This window comes from Suricata suricatta, chromosome 10 (assembly GCF_006229205.1).
Source record: "Suricata suricatta isolate VVHF042 chromosome 10, meerkat_22Aug2017_6uvM2_HiC, whole genome shotgun sequence".
Taxonomy (NCBI): domain Eukaryota; kingdom Metazoa; phylum Chordata; class Mammalia; order Carnivora; family Herpestidae; genus Suricata; species Suricata suricatta.
Genome location: NC_043709.1, coordinates 43,949,725 through 43,970,820, shown reverse-complemented (window position 1 = coordinate 43,970,820; position 21,096 = coordinate 43,949,725). Strand labels below are relative to the sequence as shown.

At 36.8% G+C, this 21,096-nt stretch overlaps 1 protein-coding gene across 1 annotated transcript in view; it reads left to right on the top strand.

Moving 5' to 3' along the window:
- Position 1: 1 nt before the first annotated feature.
- The window catches only part of RAB21 (RAB21, member RAS oncogene family), a gene marked incomplete at its 5' end in the record, with an annotated part of 34,099 nt that continues 13,004 nt past the window's right edge, over positions 2-21,096 (top strand). The window contains 4 exons of the mRNA XM_029955452.1: positions 2-31; positions 11,594-11,653; positions 12,400-12,507; positions 15,879-15,942. Of these exons, the coding sequence (XP_029811312.1) occupies positions 2-31; positions 11,594-11,653; positions 12,400-12,507; positions 15,879-15,942 (262 nt within the window). The remainder of the gene's footprint in view (positions 32-11,593; positions 11,654-12,399; positions 12,508-15,878; positions 15,943-21,096) is intronic.

Genomic DNA, 21,096 nt, shown 5'->3' with positions numbered 1-21,096 from the left:
GTTCAACGACAAGCACATCACCACTCTGCAGGTGCGGGCCCCAGGGAGCGGAAGGTGGGGCCTTGGGGCCCCTACTCCTCCGGGGCTGTGAGGACTTTGCTACCATGGTCCCCTGGATCTGGGCTCACAGATCTCAGGCCTGTCACCGCCGGAATGCCTTTCTGAATTCGCCCTGGGGACCCGCGGGGTCGGGGCATCCTGTAGACGTAAGGACAGGCTGTTGGGAAGGGAGTGGAAGGGCCCTGAAAAGTCCCCCGTGTGGCTGCGCATATTGTGGAGTCCCTATCGCTTGGCTCGTTTTCCCCTTTGATTCACTTCCGCTTGGTCCCTAGGTGCCTTCACCCTACAGTCACCGGCTGTCAGCCCTTTTTCTTTCTTCCGGAATTAGAAACTTAGCTGCGGATTTTATTTTGCGAACTAGGTGCTTTGTAACTTCAACGCTTACTGATGACTAAGTGTTTGCGCAAGTTCCATTTTGTCCTGTCTTCGAGTAACCTGCTGATTGGCGAAACAGTCATTTTTGGAGGGTTTTTGAAATGACCGCTTGCGGGCGTGGGTTACGCAGTTTCATCGCTGCCTGCGTGGGTCTCACTTAAGGGGCAGTCATTCTGTGAGGTCGGGCGACCCACATGCAAGGGGAAAAGTCATGCAAATTCTAGCCAACAGTTGGTCCCCAAACTAACAGCTTCGTTGCTGCTGCTACTTATTTTCTTTGCTTGCAGCGTAGGGCCGGCTTCCTTCTAGGTTGGTAGGAAAAGTGTTAAAACGGAATCATAGATTGGGAGTGAAGCCAGCCCTTTGAGGCGGTTGTAGTCTTGTCCCTCTCCCACAGAAATCAGTTTCCACGTGTTAAAAGAAAAGTATCAACTAATCTGACTTGATCAATTTAGTTATAGGTAGTAAAATTCAGTGACTTTTTTTTGTTTGTTTGTTTGTTTGTTTATTTTTGTGAGCGGGAGAGGGAGACACAGAATCAGAAATAGGCTCCAGGCTCTGAGCTGTAAGCACAGAGCCCATAGGGGGCCTGGAACTAACCAGCAGTGAGAACTTGACCTGAGCTGAAGTTGGATGCTTAACCGACTGAGCCACCCAGGCACCCATACATCGAGTGTACTTTTGAGCCAGTTGTCTAGGTTTATATTCCACTTCCATCTACTTAGCTGTGATCTGTTATCATCTATTTAGTGTGATCTTGGGCAGGTTAATTAACCTGCCTGTGCCTAAGTTTCCTCATCTGTTAAAATGGCCACAATAATATTATCTAGCTCTAAGGTTGTCAAGACAAGTATACATAAAATCACTTAGAACTTGGTCTGTTGTAAACTCTCCATCTTTATTACTGGCCCAAATTGTACAATAGACCTTCACTAGTGATTGTGTGGTGTGTAAGAACATTGACACTGTTTAATGGAACACACAATCTCCTAATTGTTGTGACATTTGATATTTGATGCTATTATTAAACTACCGAGTCTAGAATTCTCAAAGATGCTCTGATACCATGTTCTATTTTTACTCCTGCTTTTACTCCTCTTATGTAAAGCATAATATCTGAAAAAGTGAATGTCAAGAAACTCCTTTTTTCTTACATTCATGTACAAGAGCACTTACACAATTTTAATAGTTATTGTTGAGTGTTGCTAGTGAAATCAAGGGAATTTGTAGGGTAAATATCTATGATTATTTGGAACTTAGAAATTCATTTAGGTAAAGTAATAACCATAGCTAACATTTAGTGAGTTCTTACTGCACTGAGTACTTTACTTTTCTTCTGTCATTAAAGTCTTATAACAGCCTTTGAGGTAGATAGTTTTATTAGCCCCATTTTGTAGGCAAAGAAACAGGCTTGGTTAAGTTGAGTAATTTGCTGCCAGTCCTTTTGCCACCAGTCATGCATGGTGCCCCGGCTGAAATTTGAACCCAGGTCTGACTTCAGATTTTGAGCAAGTAAGTCACACTGCCTCTGGGTTGGTAAACCACCCTTTAGTAGTTACCTTTGTGCTACAAATCTAAGATAAAAGAGAAAATCATTATAATTGAACCTCCCCCTTTAAGATAATTTAGTCCTTCAACTCAAATTACACCTTCATTATATATTTCCAAAACATCCTTGAAGCGAAAAGCAGCCTAAAGATTTTTAAATCTTAGAAACAACTGCAACTATACTGGAGAAGATGAAATTATGGTAGATTTTCAGTATCAAAAACATAGCAACCCTGATTTTAATATTTATATGACATCATAAACAGTGTCAGGATTATATTGTAGAATTGAGGATTTTGTTGCATACCAATGTATGGAAGCAGTGTTGTATTTAATCTCTTTCTCTTACATATCAGTTCATCTCATTTTAATTTTTTTTGGAGAATTGTGACCTATAGAACACAACCATGTATCATTTTAATTTCCAAATGGAGAGGAGATCATGCATCAGAAGATCAGAAGACATGAGAGGAAAAGTCTCTCTTTTTTTCTAAGTAGAGAAACCGATCTGTGACATACTTTGTGTTTTGCAAAGTACGGTGTCTTACAATCATATTCAAACAGTTATGAGACCGAGGAAACCTAAGGTAGTTTATGGTTCACTGTTTCAGTCTTTTGTTTAATATTTCAGTCAAGTGATTGTTCACTTTTATCTGAACATCTTGGAGGTGAGGTGAACTGATACAGAAAGTGGAAAACTTACTTTGTCCTGAGATGGCCCATTTCATTTTTGGACTGTTCTAATTTCCAATAAATTTTTCTGTGTATAAAGCCTACATCTGTTTTCCTTGTAGTTTCCAATTTCAGTTCTGTCCTCTTAATCTTGGTTGCATTCCTTCTAATAGTTGAAGACAGCTATCATATCCCTTGGTCTTGTCTTTTGGGTAAACAGCTCTGGTTCTTTCAAAGGAATCTCTTATGACATCCTTCTAAATCATTTTTCTGTTTAATCATTGTCCTCTTTCCTTAAAATGTTATTCTTTGAGCTATAGAAATTATTCCAAGTGTGCTTTGAATTCAGCAAAGTACAGGCTATCACCTTCCCTACTGAGAATCCTTTTCCAGCACTGAAATAGAAAAGATTCTATGAGCTTGTGGACAGCTGTTACATTTATTAATATTGGGCTTGCTGTCTTAGTCATTGCTCCCCCCAAAGTCATTACATTCCTCAAAATCTTTTTTCTTTGATTTTGTAGTTTTTTTGTCCTTAATGTATTTAAACATTAAAATAGGTTTTGATAAATTTACTCCAGTGATTAAAGCCTGAAAATCAAAAGTTTGATTTTAAGTTTAAGAAACATTGATTGAGCTCCTGTGGGTCAGGTACTTGGTTGAATTCGGGGCATGCAATGAAAAAGAAGGTATGTTTCCTACTATCTGAATTAGCTACTCATTTTAACTTTGTCACCTGAAGATTTGCTAAGAATGTCTTCAGTATTCTCATCAGGTCATTAATAAAGAATTTGGAAAGGGGAGACCGAGGGCCAAGTACAGAGCTGTGCAACAGGTCTCATGATAGTCCAGTGATGTGTAACCAGAGGTATACTTTTCTTTAGTTGTGCAGAGTCTTAAGGGTGGGGCTTTTTCAGACTATGCTTGAGCCATAGTCTTTCTTCTGGAGTGAGAAACAGTTATTAGAGGTGTGTTGTACATATTAATGATAATGGAAACAGAAAACAGCTTGAGATTTATTGTTACGGGCTACTAACTAGTGGGTACAATGCCTTTAATGAAGATGCTATTACAGCATTATAAATCTAGCTTTTTGCCCTAGCTACATCAGTCTTGCCCACAGGGGATATCATGAGATTCTTTGTCAAATGCTTACAGAAGACAAGATACACTGTGTTTCTGCATTAGGAAGCCATAGGATGTGGTAAAAAGGGACAGGACTTTGAAGTTAGACTTGGTTTTGTATTTTGGCTCCTACTTCATAAGCCATTATGATCTTGGCAGGTTATGCTAATGTTTGTAAGCTGGCTTTTCAACTATGATATGGGAGAATCTCACTTACAGGGGTTTTTTAGTTTCTTTTTTTTTTTTTTAAGATTTTATTTTTAAGTAATCTCTACACCCAGCATGGGGTTCAAACTTACAACCCTGACATCAAGGGTCACATGCTTACTGAACGAGCCAGCCAGGTGCCCCTTTACCTACAGGGTTTTTATGTCGGTAGAGAACCATCATAGGTAAACCTTCTATCACAGTGCCTGGCACACGTTTGTTTAATAGATGTTTGCTGTTGAATGAATAGATGGTGTTTAATTTGTGTTGGTTTCTTTCATGGTAAATCAGTGAAAAGGGTAATAGGATTGGTTTGGCATGAATTATTTTGAGAACCCATGCAGTCTCTACAAGATCGCTACATTTTAAAATTGCTTATAATTTTATACATAATATAATTATATATATACATTATATGTAAGTATATTTTTAAAATAAGTTTATTATTACTATGGGTATATACATATATATATATTTGTTTATTATCCATTCTAGAGTTCTGTCTGGGATTGACATCTCTGGAAATTAACTTCTTTCTTGAAGATTGTGACCTTGGCCATGCTTTGGTGTTTTAGTACTGCTCCCTTTTTGCAGAGCTTCTCCTGGGTTGCTAATAATTATGACATAATCTTGTAGGTGAGCTCTCTAAGAACTCAAGATCTCTTACCTCGCTCAGGAAACTTGATCTTATATAGAGTCCCCAAGCTCCCTTATGTGATTAACCTATGCAATTAAAGTCAATGATTATTTCATACGTGTTAAATATCAAACATTGTAATAACTGGGGACTGTGAAGAATAAGGTACTTTGACCATCATATAGCTTTCTTGGTTTTATTCTTAAATGTTTGTGACATTTTATTGTTAACCATCTTATATCTTTGGTATGTCTCTTTGGGTCTGTGCTCTTGGGGATCACTTCCTTTTCTTTAATTGTATGCCTTCCTCCCCCCCTCCCTTATTTGAAAGTGTTTTAAAAAAAATCATGCACTTGAAGTGTTTTCTGTTACTTTCCACTAGGCCCTTATATAAAAAGTAACATTTTTATAATCTGAACCATCAGTCATCTTCCCTTTTAAATCCTAACTGGAATTCCACCTATCTGCCTTATGAATCTGGGGTAGGTGGCTGTCATTTGATTAGCAAAGCTGTGCTGTAAGGTTGACTAGGCAGACAGTATCCTGATAGTTTGGCAAATGAGGAAACTAAACTTTGTATTAAATTTCTGAGGTCCACAAATAGTAATGGTGTACCTTTTTTCTTAGCCTTTAAGTCTACTACTTTTATCCCCCTTGCACCTTAACATCCTGAGCAAAACTTGGCTTTCAGATTCTGGCAGTTGCTTTTACATTTGACATCGTAGTCTCTGGTCTAGCAATCTTGGTTTTCTTACTTGTAAGATTAATGTTTTGAATATCTGAAACATCTTCCAAGTAGTTCTGGAAGCCACACCAGTGTCAAACAGTCAATTCATTTACATTATCTTTGGGGGGACGAGGGGAAGGAGAGGGAAAGAGAGATAATCTTAAACATGCTCTACAATCAGTGCCTGATGTGGGGCTTGATCTCACGAGACTGAGATCTTGACCTGAGCTGAAATCCAGAGTCAGACCTTAATAGGGTGAGTCACCCAAGCACCCCTACATTATCTTTATAAAATACAGTGGTTGAAATCTCCATGCCACCCTCTCTTGGCATTTTACTAGATACATGTAGGCTAAGGGCAGTGGGTGATTTTCTTTTCTTTAAAGAGTCTTTCTGAATCTTGGTTTTAAGTTCCTAATATATAAGTATTCCATGTCTGATAGCCATTTTCTGTTTTGTGTGTTTTGAGCCACTCCTGAGAAGTAACTTTTTGACTCTCATTAAGTAGTTACTTGGAATGTAAACTAATTATAATTCTTGTACTTTATGGAAACTAAGGACAAGAAATGAAGTAGTCAAGTAGCCAGCTTAGTTTTTTTTCTTTTTTTAAATTGAAATAAGTTTGACATAACATGGTATAAATTTAAGACATATAACATGTTAATTTGTTACATTTGTATATTGTGATAATGATTGCCATTGTAGCAATCCAGCTTAGTTTTCTGATAGCTAACTTTTATTGCCCTGCTACAGAGGACTAATTTTATAAATTATTTGCCTAAAGCCTTTTATGTCTTATTTTAATAGTAAAAGATACTTTTTTTTTCAATTTTAATGTTTATTTATTTTTGAGAGAGAGACAGACCATGAATGGGGGAGGGGCAGAGAGAAAGGTAGACACAAAATCCAAAGCAGGCTCCAGGCTCTGAGCTGTCAGCACTGAGCCTGATGCGAGGCCTGAACCCACAAACTTAGCAATTGTGACCTGAGCCGAAGTCAGACAGTTGTCTGGGCCTGAGCCACCCAGGCACCCTAAGATGCTTTAAATACTTAAGTCTGAAAGAGTGTTACTGACTGTAGCAAAAATAATGTCAGTGTTTAGTTTTATACACAAACACATTCACACATGGATACAGTTACTAATGAAGGTCTGTTGAACTTAAAAGACAATAAAGACAGGAAAGTATTTGCCTACAATTCAGTTACTTTGCTGCTTTCGGTATATTACTTTGTCAGCAGTTAGAAAGCACAGCAAGTGATCTGGCTATAACAACAACAAATACAAAAAAATGATTAAATAAATTATGAAGAGACATACAATTTTCTTGTTATTTTCTATAATTCTTTTTTTAAATAAAGATTTTGTAAAAATATCCACTATGCTTTGGATAAGATGTTGAGTAAATAAGTATCAGGTGCAAATGACAGATGTATGCCTGAGCAATGAAATTGTTGATTTGTTCACACCCATAAAGTCTGGAAGATGAAGTCATTGGAATTATAAGTAGTGGTGTGTAACTCGGGGTTTGGAGGGTGAGATGGGACATCTACCATTACTCTGACCCTCATTACTTTGTACCTACCCTGAGAATATTTTTGTGAGTTGAGTTGGTATCCAGGAACACTAGTGTCCATGTAGAGGAGTGCCAGGTTAGGAATGTGTATGTTCTAGAATAAACAGATTTGGGCGATGGAAAAAGCACTGTTGAGTCAGACTTCTAAACCCACTGCAGCACCCAAATGAGTTGTATGACCTTGAGTGAATCACTATTTCTTTAAATCTTGGATTCACAAATGTAAAATGGGGCCAATTAGCTACTTCACACAGCTGTTACAAAGATTAAATAAGAAAGCCCAGCATAGTGTTTGGCACACAGTCTATACTATTTTTTTTCTTCCTATATTTCTAGAACCTTTTGAATTGATACTGTGATGCCACTTTCCCCTCCCCTTTCTAGACTGGGTATTCTTCACTGAGATGTTACCAGGGATTTAGAAATCCTTTAGGTTAAGTGTGTGAAATTGTTTTTGGTATGTGTATATGAGCAATTTTCTTGAGTAAATCAGTTCATAGCTCTATCAGATTCTCAAAGGAGTCCCGTGATCATTTCTCCTGTTCACTTTCATGTAACAGAATGAAGACCACTGCCCCAGATTAAGTATAACTACAAGTGGCATCTGAGTAGTTTGCCTGACTTAAGTATGCCTCACAGAAGTGGTTATTAAAAAAGATAAGACAAATGTCAGCCTTTAAATTGTTTGCTACTCCATCTCGATATTATATAAAATCTTTCAGCTTTATTTTCCAATATAATTGTATTTGCTTTTAAAACAGGTATTTGTTCTTTAAGAAAATGTCTGTACTATATTAAAAACTTAGGATATACAGAAAGTGGGACAATTTATATTACATAAGGAATTTTCAATATAGCGTCACTTAAGTACTTCATTACGAAGGAGAAAAAAGATTTAGTGAGTTTCTTGGAATAATATATCAGATATTTGAGTTAAAATAGTTAGGTTTACAAGGAAACTTTTAGGGGCACATCTCTTACATAAATTGAGTTTTACCTGCATCAATTTATCCAGGTACATTGTAGATATGTTTATCTGTAATAACAGTATTTGTGTGTCTATTGTGTTTGTGTGTCAGCACTGGCTCCTGCCTTCTCCGTAAGAGAAGTATTATCTCAGACCTCAGTGTGGGAGATATGCCAGCACAGTAGTTATGAATCGTGTCTGGAGCCAGCCTACCTGGATTTCAAATCCCACTGTCACTTACTATGTGACCTTGGGCAAAATACGTACCCTTCCTGTGTCTAAGTTTCCACATCTGTAATATTTGGATCATCATAATCAACTCAGGGTACTATGACAATTAAGTGAGTTAATATTGAAAAGCTCTTAGAATACTGCCCATTTTCATTGTAAGCATCATAAGCATGTTAAATAAAAATATGTACTAGTTGACAAACTTCTACCCATAAAAAGATACCTTGCAATATAAGCAAGGCATCTGAGTAGTAATATATGGTATATATTAAAGATTAGGTTCCCTATAATTTTTCAGGATAGAGAAACTCATTGTGAAATGTATGGGTGGTATGAGGAAGCTTAAAAATTCAAGGAAGAGAATTATGGGTCATGAGCTGGACCTGAATAGATGGGATTCAAATAGAGGAAAAAGAATACCTCCAAATTAGAGGGGAATTTTATGGACAAGCAGAATTGGAGGAATGTATATAAACCATATAAGCTGGAAAGTAAGTGGAGAAATACTAGAAGCTATTTTAGGAAGATAGACACGGACAATTGTGGAGGTCCTTGGATACAAAGATAACACTTAGAGGTTTTTATTTGTAGATTGCTGTTCCCTAACTTTTATAAAGGAGAAGCTTATGAATGATATTGTAAAAAGTGCTCAGTACATTACTTGGTAGAAAGTAAGCATTTGGTAATTGTTAGCTAGTATTAGCAATAGTAATAGAAATAAAAGTGTAGAGTTTCACTGTATGGATGGGCTGTCTTTGTATACCTTTAAAAAATTGCCTACTGAGGGACACTTAGGCTATTTCTTTTTTCTTTTATAATCAATATTGATGAGCATCTTTCCATAAAATTCTGTCCCAGGGTTCCTTAGGAGAGACTTAACACTGTCCCTTAAACTCACCATGGGAAGGTGATGGTAAGTTTCCGAGGAAATGGTAAAAAGGGAAATGATGGAGCTTTATCAGCTCTAATTCATTCCTGTTTATTGAGAAATCCCCGCAAAACTTATGACAAAAAGGTTATTTTGATATTAGCTGCCAGCAGAGATATCATTCAAGTAAACTTATTAAAAATGATATTTTACTGGAATATTTGAATGAGTTATGGTAAGATTCATTTTTAATCATGGAGACTTTCGGAAGATAATTTGGCATGTTGACTAGAATGTGAGGTGAGACCAAAGTTATAGTAATATGAGACTGGTTGTCAGAGGACTCCAGAAGAAATTTGAGGACAAATCTTGGTAGTTTTGGTTTGGTTTGGTTTGGGGGAGATTTTTTTTTTTCTTTTTTGGAATACGGAATGTCAGGGAGGAAGAGTACTTAGAATATTTCTAAAATTCTAAACCTCGGTGACTTGAGAATATGATCAAAATACTAAAGTTGGAATGGAAAGCCAATTTTGGAAGGAAGATCTGTTTAATTTGAAATATGTTTGAGAGAAGAGAGGCATTTAAGTTGACCTATATATTAAATATTTGGATGGGATTCAGATTTTTAATTTCTTCAAATAGCATTGATATTGAAACCATGAAAATGGTTGAGGTCAGGTAGATCACACAACTAAAAAGTTGCAAAAGCTAAGGTTCAAATCCACAGTTCTGATTCAAAGTTTATATTCTTAGCCCCTCTCCTCTAATGAGTGGGAGAGGTCCTTTATTTAAGTTTATTGTCAAAACATGTATTTGGTCTTCTCATTTTCCAAGTTATTTATTTTGTTATTTTGCCATTTATTATACATATACCGTTTTCTGTGTAATCTTTGTTTCATTTAACATCTTCAGTGTAATTCCGGTTTTGAAGGAAGGCATTCCTGGATTTGATCTCTGCTCTGCCATTTGTATCTATCTATTGTATTCCTTAGTTAATCACTACATTCTTTGGCTTTTTCTTCTACATTTCCTTGGTGTACATACAGCAGAAAGTACTTCCTGAAATCTAGGTTCCTTCTTCAGTAATAAGTCACCATCTTAGCTTTTTATCTGTTTTACCTTATTTCTCTGTCCTTTCTTTTATATGGATACGCCTGAATGTCTCTGCATAACTTTGGACTTGGTTCTCTGCATAACTTTGGACTTGGTTCTCTATTCCTTTTTTGAAATGTCACCTGACTCTGGATTCTGATTATATTTCCTCTTCAGTTACTCTAGGTTCTGTTTTCTCTTTTCTATCTTTGTGGACTTGGTTCAGGCCCTTTTTGTTTTCCTCTCCAGCTTTGTAATAGCCTCCTGTCTCCAGATCCAGTTCTGTCCTTTCCAGACCAACCTCCTATCCCAGAGTCATTCTCTTAAAATACAGATCTCATACTTACCCAGTGCTTAAAAACCCTTCAATGATTCTCCATCATCAGCAGTATTATTAACACATATTCCTTAGGATGAATTAGGCATTTCTGTAGGGGAGGAGGTCGAATGAGTTTGGGAAATACTTGTAGAGAGGCAGTTAGTTTTCTTTTGGCAGAATCGTAGTGTGCCAGTGTGTATTATGAATGTACAAAGGGAATGCAGAGCAGTATGCTGCATATCCCAAATACATCTGACCATAGTATACATTAAAAAAAACCCAAATATATCTAGAGTCTTGGGACAGGTGTTATTAAGACCCACAAAGTAAAGTCTCTATGTCTAGGCATGGAATCCTACCACTTTTTTTTTATTCAGTCTTTGCCTATTTCTGTGGTGTCATTTCTGGCATTGACCATACTACCTTGGCGTTCTCCATGGGGAGGGAGTTATTCAGGCTTTAGTGGCTTCACCCATCTGTCAGGGAAAACCCATACGACTCCTGAAGGGGAGATCACCACTTTCTATCTGAAGCCTTCGTGGACTCCTCCAGACAGGCTTTACACTGCCTGTCTCAGTGCTCTGTTGAGAGTGTACTTGTCAGGCCCCTCCCATTTTAACAATTGTCGCATGGTACTGTCCTTTTCCTTACATGCCTCTATTTGCTGTATATAGACTGTAAGCTCCTTAAAAGCTGGAACCATTGCCTTTTACTTCTGTGACATTAGTACCTAAGATAATTATTAGATATGGATTAAATAATTGAATTATAAAATAATTACAGAAACATTTCACATAATATTGGTACTCATACAGTTAAGTAAACTACCAGTAAATATTTGTTTTATCTCACTTAGAAATCTCTTAGTTCTTTCTACAATGATTAGGTAAGATGACATCAAATGAAATGCTTTAAGAAACACTTTTAGGGGGAACATCTAGGAAAATATTTAATTACCATATTTTTTCTTTTTCATAACGTGTCTATGAAACAAAATACCATTTTTTTATATTAGGATATAACTAATGTTCTGTCTTCAATGAAAATAATGTTTAGTCATTAATAAAAACTCAGTGATTACATTTTCTCACAAATAACTTGTTTCATAATGAGATTATCCTTCCATCTATAGTTTTTAGGATAAGAAACATTTTATATGAAATATCGTTTAACATATGTCTCTTTTCTTAGGCTTCATTCTTAACAAAGAAGTTAAATATTGGTGGGAAAAGAGTAAACCTTGCTATATGGGTAAGTTAACCTTTTCGATCAAGTTAGGGAAGGCTTCTGCTATTCTTGGTACTCTAGTAACTAATTGGTTGAAGGAATAGAAATTTGAATTTCTTTTTAAGTCAAATTTAGCTGAAACTTTTTTTTTTAATAAACATTCTTTTCTAAAATCAGACTAAGAATTATACAGTTGTATACACAAATATTGCTTATCCTAACCTTGGAGCTGGGGGAAGAGTAAACTCAGAGGGTTTCCATATCAGAGAAGGAACAGGGTAGATGAACAGCCCGACTGTTCTATTTTCCCTCTGTGTTTCTATGTTCCAGCTTTCCAGGGGAGTGCCTGGTAGAGAGTAGGGTGAGGGTAATGCATCAGAGTACCTTTTGGCCAGTGGTCCTGGTGCATACTCTCCTTGCCTTCTCCCTCTGTGGGAAACCTAAATTTAGGGCAAGGCCTATTCCTGGCTTATAATGCCTTTTGGGCCTTCTGATCCTCTGTCAATTGAACTGTTTTTTTTTTAGTGGGGGTGGGAAGATTGCTGAGGAGTAAGAGAGTTGGGAGGGAAGAAGTAACCTTTGTATAATGATAAAACATTATTGGTTATAACTTCTAAAAAGTTTTTGTAACCTGTTCTTTTTTCTTTTAACAGTCCTTTGAGATTATTTGTAACTTCACCACTTTCCAATTAATTGAAAGTTTACTATAGTTGCAATAGCAGATTTATTTTTTTTCCTCTGATCTAATAAGTGTTTGTTGCTTTATTTAGGATACAGCAGGTCAAGAGAGATTCCATGCGTTGGGTCCAATTTACTACAGAGATTCAAATGGAGCTATTTTAGTTTATGATATAACAGATGAAGATTCCTTTCAGAAGGTATTCTATTTACTTATGGGCAGATGACTTAAATAGAAGAACAATGCTGATTTTTCAAGTCTCCACTCACATGCCTTTGTTTACTAATGTGATTAGTTTGGGTTTTAAATGATAAATAAATGATTACCACTCATATTTGTTAATGCAGTATTTAGTTCATGTTTATAATTTGAATAATAGTTATTCATAGTTTACTACATTGGCTTTCTCAGATATTAGGAGAAGGAAATAATTTGAAATAAAACCAGAAAAATCAAAGGGCTTTTTTTCTCCCTGTTAAAGAAAAATCATATCTATTTCTTGATTTCATATACAGTAGGCATGTGAATACTTGGTGTGCTTGCACGGGCCATCTAATTGTAAAGATGAAAAAGAAGAGGGCACCTGGGTGGCTCAGTTGGTTAAGCATCCAACTTTGGCTCAGGTCATGATCTTGTCATTACTGAGTTCGAGCCCCGTGTCAGACTCTGTTAACAGCTCGGAGCCTGAAGCCTGTTTTAGATTCTATGTCTCTGTCTCTACCCAACTCATGCTGTGTCTCACTCTCTCAAAAATAAGTAAACATTAAATCACCTTTAAAAAAATTGCGCTCTGTATCTCTCTCTCTAAAAAATAAAAATAAAACATTAAATAACTTTTTAAAAGAAAGATGATGAAGAAGAACTAAATCAATTTAAGCTCTTGTTTTCTCACTAAATGTCCTGGAGGATAGTCTAGGTAATATTTATTTTAAAACTTTTCATTTTTTAACCCCTCTTTTAAACATACATCACAAATGTAGAATTTTTAAAAAATTGTTTGGAACCAAAAATAAGTTACCATTAAATTTACCTCTGAATTCTCATCACAGTCAGGATGGTGACTATTTGCTTATTTGAACCTTCCTCTGAAAGCCCCTCTTAAAATAAATGTTCCAGGGTGTGAACTAAAAGGGGTGATTTCCAAGGCAGAACATTTTCTTGCCTTGGGTTTCAGGTTTGTTCCTGTTTAAATTACTTCCTGTTACAGATTAAGGGGTGTGTGTGTGTGTGTTTGTGTTTTCCTTTATTTCCCCGTATTTAACAGATAGATGAAGCAACTGTGTAAGTTAGTCTTTGGATTCTTATGTGTGGAAAAATTTAGTTCAAGGAGTAGAAAAATGAAATGATAAGTAACTTGTGGGTTTAATGATAGTTGAAAATTTTATTTGGGGGCTGCTAATTGTTATCCCTTCCTACCTTTTGGCATAAATAGAAATGGTTTGAGTGTTTTAGTAAGAGAAATATGAGTCTTTTAAGTTGAAAAGTGATCAGTTAGTTCTTGCTGCATCCAAAACCCCCAAAACCTGGTGGCTTAAAACAATGATTTATTAATCTCATCATTTTGTGGGTTGACTGGGCAAGTCATGGGGTGTCACTCGTGCAGCTACATTGAACTTGGAGTTTGGCTGGATCAGGACCATCCAGGAAGGCCTGTCCTCCTCCATATGGCCTCTCACTCCATCTGTTTTCTTATCCTTCAGGGCTCTCTCCACATGCTCGCTCATTGTCCCATATTTTAGCCTAGGCTGCTGATACAACGAGTGGATCCCACGGGTAGCTGCCAGGCCTTCTGAAGCTGGCATAACATGACTTCTGCCACATTCTCTTGGTGAAAGCAAGTTACAAGGCCAGCCCTGCTTTACAGGGAAGGGAAATAGAATCTACCTTTGATAAGAAGATAAAGAATTTGTGACCATCTCTGTCTCACCAGAGAATGTATGAGGGTAATAAATAGGATGCCTGCAGAAGGGGATCTAATTGCAGATGAGTAACAATTGTTTTAAAAAATTGGTTAGATTTAGCAGGTTGTGATACTATCTATAGGAGGAGAAGAGGAATACGTAATTGGATTCTGGCATGGTTCCTTTGAAGTTTTGAGGATGTACATTGTATATTTATATTGACAGTTTTCTTATGTGAAATCAGCTAGGGATGGAAGTTCAGTGCTTCTCTGAAAATTTCTTTCAAATGTGAATGATACAAAATGATGGGGCTGGGCTATGGTTCAGCACTAAGAGAGAGAGAAGGTGAAGATGCTGATTCCCTTTGCTTTTGTAAAGGTGTGGGGTTTATTAAAGATAGTTCCTCTGCATTCTTGCAGACAGCAGCAGTATGGAACTGTTACATTTATACTGTAGGACCAGATGCACAGTAAGTGCTTACTTACCACGTATTTAATGTAATTTTTATAATTTAAAGAAGTGTATGTATTTTTTTAAGGATGGTATATAAGTTCTGTGTGATTTAATTACTTACAAATTCAACTGCATTACAAAAATTGAAAGGATATATTCAAGTTTGTTTTTTCCAATTTTATTGTAATCAATATATTTAAGATCATGAGTTCAAAAGATTAATTTACTTAATTTGAATTTAGTCTCAACTGTGCCTACTGCTGTGCTTCATCCATAGTGAAGAATTTATTTGTTAATGGAGTCTTTGTACACCAGTGGTTTTCCACCAGGAGGTGACAATGACTGGAGACGTCTTTGGTTGTCACAGCTGGAGGATAGTACTGAATAATATCTAGTGGGTAGGAGGCCAGGGATACTGCTAAATATCATACATTGCACAGGATAGTCCCTCACAACAGAGAATTAATATGAGCCAAAATATCAGTATTGTTCAAGTTGAGAAATACTGTCATGCACTGAAGGGTGAAAATTTATTTTGCCACTCTTTTTGGTGTCCACGTACATTTTTCACCCTTTTAAGTGTGTGATACAGAAGCTCCTATGCCCTCTAATTTGGAACCAATGAAGACTTTTTTTTAATTTTTTAAATGTTTATTTATTTATTTTGGGGGAGAATGCACAAGCAAAGGAAGGGCAGAGAGAGAGAGGGGGAGAGAGAAAGAACCCCAAGCAGGCTCCACACTGCCAACGCAGAGCCTGACACGGGCTTGAACTCAGGAATTGTGAGATCGTGACCTGAGCTGAAATCAAGAATCGGACAGTTAACTGACTGAGCTACCCAGGCACTCCAACCAATAAAGACTTTTAATTTTAAGTTTGATATTTTTAAGCTCAAAGTGACTCTACAAGCATCTGTTATTAGAGGCGGGAGTTGACATGCTTTTGCTCGGTTTGGATCTGTGCAAGATTTATGAAAATTTATACTATAGGTATAGAGAGAGATCATTCCATTGGATGTTTGTATGTGTGCAGTTTGCAGTATGATCTTTCAGAAAATGATCCTACAGTTAAGCATTTCTAGTAGCACCTAAATATATGGGCTGTTAGACAAGTTCTGTATTTGTATTGTATTTTGGCAATGTGGGGTTTGGGATATATTGTAATTGTGGTCATTGTAACAGGAATTGTTTTAATAGTTATTCTTTTGTATACACAGGTAAAAAACTGGGTCAAAGAATTACGAAAAATGTTGGGAAATGAAATCTGTTTATGTATAGTTGGTAAGCATCATCACTTATTTTAAAAATGACCTCTGTTTTCTGATGTTTTGTTAGAGAATAGCAAATAAGTAATTCTCATTTTTAATGTTATGTGAGAAAAGAAGAATGACACTTTAACATTTAATATTTTAGAATAATTTAGGATTTGGAAGTGATCTTTCAGGAGATTCAAACTTCAGGGAAGGCCTTGGGGAACAAGTGGGAAGCTAACTCTGTAAGGCTTCAACTCCCAGCCTTGCTTCAGTTTGATCATTAGTTGTTCACTGGAAGACTTTCGTTAGAAAAAGAGTTTAGGAACTAATTTTAAATAAAATTAAAGCTAATGACTTAAGCAGGTATTCTTGTTTTACACATTTAACTATACACATTTTTGAGTTAAGGACAAATTGGACTCCAAGAATATGAGTAGATTATGATACTAATGTAGAGGAATATTCTTAATGGGAAAAATAAAGGAACTGTAGAACTCACTCTTGGACTTCTGGAATTTCTCTTTGGTTCCCTTTTCCTTTAGATTATTATTTCTGTGATCTAATAACTAAATATTGAGCAAGAAAGTATACCACACACTATACTCTGATCTTAGTAGATACTATCTCATGTAATCTTTATAACCTTATGAGGGATCTATAGAGGAAGTGATCCCTGGAGATAATTTAATAATGTGCCCATTATCAAGCAGCTCTCAGAGATGGGCTACGAATCGAAATCATTCTGACTCTTATGCTTTGTTATTAGTTCTTATGATAGCATATACTGTTTCCTTTCTTCATTTCTGCATGACTGGTAGGGTAAAAACAGCCTCCTAAGAAAAAACGCGGGATTTAGTGGAGGACCTAGAATGGAATGACTGATGTGGGTATATTTGGCCTAAGAATTTTTTTTAACTAAAATTTACACTTCATACATTGTGTCACCATTAAATTGGTAAACTTTACAGTTCCAGTTCAGGGCGCAAGTCTGGGGGAAGAGGCCACAAATAGGACTTTGCCTGTTTTTTTAAGTCTAGATGCTAGATGTTAGGCTAGGTGACAGGAGTATTTCAGAACAGAACCCTGGAGCAGTAGGCTGCATGGGAGTTTGGGCCAAAGCTGCAGCTAGTCATTACTGAGTTTGGCCTGGCTTTGTCTAGTATCTGGGACTTACTGGGAGTGGAGGTGGCCACAGTAGGTGAAGGATTGAAGATTTGATTATTTGAGATTCTGATTATCTCTTGGAAGAGGGAAAGGAATGACTAACATATATTTAAAGTAAAAGAAGCCTCCAGAGTTTGTGACTTGACCAAGGTTACAAAGTAATGTTTTTTGTTTTTTAAATTTTATTTATTTATTTTGAGAAAGAGAGAGTGTGTGAGCGTGAGCAGGGGAGTGGGGGGGGGGAGAGAGAGAGAGAGAGAGAGAGAGAGAGAGAGAGAGAGAGAGAGGGAGGGAGGATGAATCCCAAGCAGGCTCCACACTATCCCCACAGACCCTCACAGTGTTTGATCCCATGACCCTTGGGTCATGACCTGACTCATGACTGAGCCACCCAGGCACCCCTAAAGTAACATTAAAAAAAAATAGCTGAAGAGGGGCACCTGGGTGGCTCAGTTAGTTAAGCATCCAACTTTAGTTCACATCGCGATCTCATGCTTCAGGTGTATGAGCCCCTTGTCAGGCTCTGTACTGACAGCTCAGAGCCTGGCGCCTGCTTCAGATTCTGTGTCTCCCTGTCTCCCTGCCCCTCTCGCTTGCGCTCAGTCTCCCTCTCAAAAGTAAATAAAAACATTTTTAAAAATAGCTTGATAAATAAACCTTATAAGTAATTTGAACTGTGAATTCTTCATATTCATACTATAAGGTTTGGGAATATTGGATCTGGTAGCTTTCTGCCCCTCATAGAGTCAGATGATCCTCATTTAATGTTATGTAATGTTTAATAATGATTGGTGTGAAGTATAAAAACCTCTGACACCTTTTCTATTGGCACTTGTGACATGGAATTTTGTTGTAATTCAGTGATGAAAGAATTTTGAGAGTCCACTTACCACACAAGGAGAATTTCACAACATTAATGTATCTGTTTAAATAGGAACTTAGAGGACTCACCTGTTTCTTTTTTGTCCCAACACTATCCCAGCTGCCTTCCTGTCACCATTGCCCACCTCCAGATACTGTCTTGACTTTTTACTACATGAACTAGTTATGTTTTGGATTTTATGTAAATGGAATCATATAGTATGAACTCTTGTATCTGGGTTGGTTTTGTTTTGTTTTGTTTTGTTTTTTTGGTTTTTTTTGGCTTTACATTATGTTTGCAGGATTCCCCTATGGGTTTTTTTTTTTTTTAATGTTTGTTTATGATTGAGACAGAGAGAAACAGAGCATGAGTGGGGAGGGGCAAAGAAAGAGGGAGATACAGAATCAGAAGCAGGTTCCAGGCTCTGAGCTGTCAACACAGAGCCCAATGCGGGGCTCGAACCCACAAACTGTGAGATCATGACCTGAGCCGAAGTTAGACACTTAACTGACTGAGCCACCCAGGCTCCCCTCCCCTATGTTCTTGCATATAGTTGTAGTTCATTTTATTCTCTGCTCTCTACTACTTTATGAGTATTCCACAATTTTCTTTTTGTTATTGAGTCATTTACATTATTTTATCCCCTGTTGATTTTCATTCTGTTTTTTTTTGTTAGCAGTTCAGTGTTTATTGTCTTTTCTGTTTTATTACTAAATTGAAAACTATAACATTACTTCCCAGGATTGTGGTGAAAATTAAATAATAAACGGTTGGCATGGAGAAGGCATTTGACAAATATTTGTTCCTTTTCCTTTATATAATACATTCCTTCAAACATTTGGATGGTTCACCTGAAGTGAAAATCTTCATTCACTTCTATAGGTCTTTATTTGTTTTTCATTTGGTCTAACTTCTAGACATTCTCCTCATCCTGATTACTTTTTCCTAGGTTTGTTTCAGTATATAAGTATTTCTTCTGCACTTGAATACTAGAATCTAGACATTGTTTTAAAAATTTGTTTTTAACATTTATTTATTTTTGAGAGACAGAGAGAGGCAGAGCATGAGCAGGGGAGAGGGAGAGAGAGAGAGAGGGAGACACAGAATCCGAAGCAGGCTCCAGGCTCTGAACTATTTTGTTAGCACAGAGCACGGTGCTCGAACTGATGAACTGCGAGACCATGACCTGAGCTGAAGTTGGACGCTCAGCTGACTGAGCCACCCAGGCGCCCCGAATCTAGACATTGTTGAGCCAGTGTATATTTATATGACTCTCTTTAAAATTCTCCCATTATCATTCTACCAACATTGGCCAAAATTGCATACATTTTTAGTATCCATGTCAATTCAGTGTCTCTTATACATAGATTATAGTTAACAAAAATCTGAATCACTGTTTTATAAGTATTGCTCTTCTGTCAAGCTTTTCCCATCTTGTTTTATAATTATTTAAACCTAAGTGTAGGAACTTTAACTCATCAGGCTTCTGAATCTTTATGTTTGATGATATCATCTACTGGCTTTTTCATGTAAATTAAATAGTCCTTATCTAAACCACTTATAATGTGTTAACCAGTAATGGAGAACTCCATATTTGGCTAGCAAAGGTTTTTTCCTCTCAATTTTAGTTAATACAGCGATTAGCATTCTTAGCTGTGGTTGCTTTGCTTGATAGTATTTTGCTTCTAGTTTGTCCTTAATATTTGTATGTTCATTAAACAAATAGTTATTTTTAATAATAGTTACTGTTTATTAAGTTCTAAGTATTGTCCTAAGAACCACACATTTATGATTTCAGTAAGTCTTCTGGCAACACTACAAGAAGGTATCATTGCCATTTTCATTTCACATGTGAGAAGTGGGCTAAGAGCTTAATACTTATTAAAGTACATAGCTAAGTAGAGGTAGACCTGGGATTGCAACTTAGGTCTGTCTGCTACATCAACAGTTCTTAACCAACACTATATAAATTGCTTACTATGTACTAGCTCTGGGAATAGTGTCATATAAGAGTAAGTGAACAGGGGCACCTGGGTGGCTCAGTTGGTTCAGCGTCTAACTTCGGCTCAGGTCAAGATCTCATGGTTTGTGAGTTCGAGCCCCGCATCGGGTTCTATGCTGACAGCTCAGAGCCTGGAGCCTGCTTCGGATTCTGTGTCCCTCTCTCTGCCCCTCCCCCACTCAGGCACGCACGCACGCGCGCTCTCTGTCTCTCTCTCTTAAAAATAAACATGAAAAAAATTTTAATAAAAATAAGAGTAAGTAAACAAAATCAATATTGTCCTTGTCTTCCCGGAGTTTGTGTGTAGGAAGAGGGAGAAAAACAAACTATTATTATATATTAAAATAAATGCAATGAAAGGGGAAGTACAGAGTGCTATGGTAGCACAAAAGCAAACCTAACTAAATTTGCAGGGGTGGGGATATTAAAGGAAGATTTCCTAGCGTGTTAGGTTAACTAAATAAGCTAGATGTGTTAAAAAGTGTGTTGCCTATCATGGGCTTTAATTTTCTCAACAGTATTGATTTTCCATTTGATCATTTACTGTGATGAATATGGTTGATATTAATAACTGTTCCTTACTGAGCATATACTAGGCCTTTTACATATATATTTTCACATCAACTGTGCTAAGTTTGTTAGCTACATTTGTACAAAGTGATACTAAGAGAGGTTAGTCATGTCCCCCAAATTATGTAGTTATGAAGTGACCCAGGACAGAAAAACAAGTTTTATCATTTTTAAAGCCCTTGAAAGCTTCTTTAGATTGGTTAGACCACACACCATCAAGTCTTAGCAAAACGGGTTTCTGGCTCTTTATTGCCCTTAGGCCATCTGCCCTTAGCAATGGGCATATTCCTTCTGTGATCTTAATTCAAATGTGTATTTATAAAAAAGATAAAAGTTTTTACTTCTTAGCAGGGTGGCTTTTCACCTTTCTCTTCAATAGCTTCAGCCAGTTTTCCCCCCTCATCTTTATAGTACTGTACTTTACTGGTAGTAATCTTTCTTTCAGGTGTTTCAAGCCTACTAGAAAGTTCCCTACATAGCTGTATAGTAATATTGAAACAGATATAAGCCTCAAAGCCTTAATCATTTAGATGTCTTGCTTTATATATATATATATATATATATATATATATATATATATATAT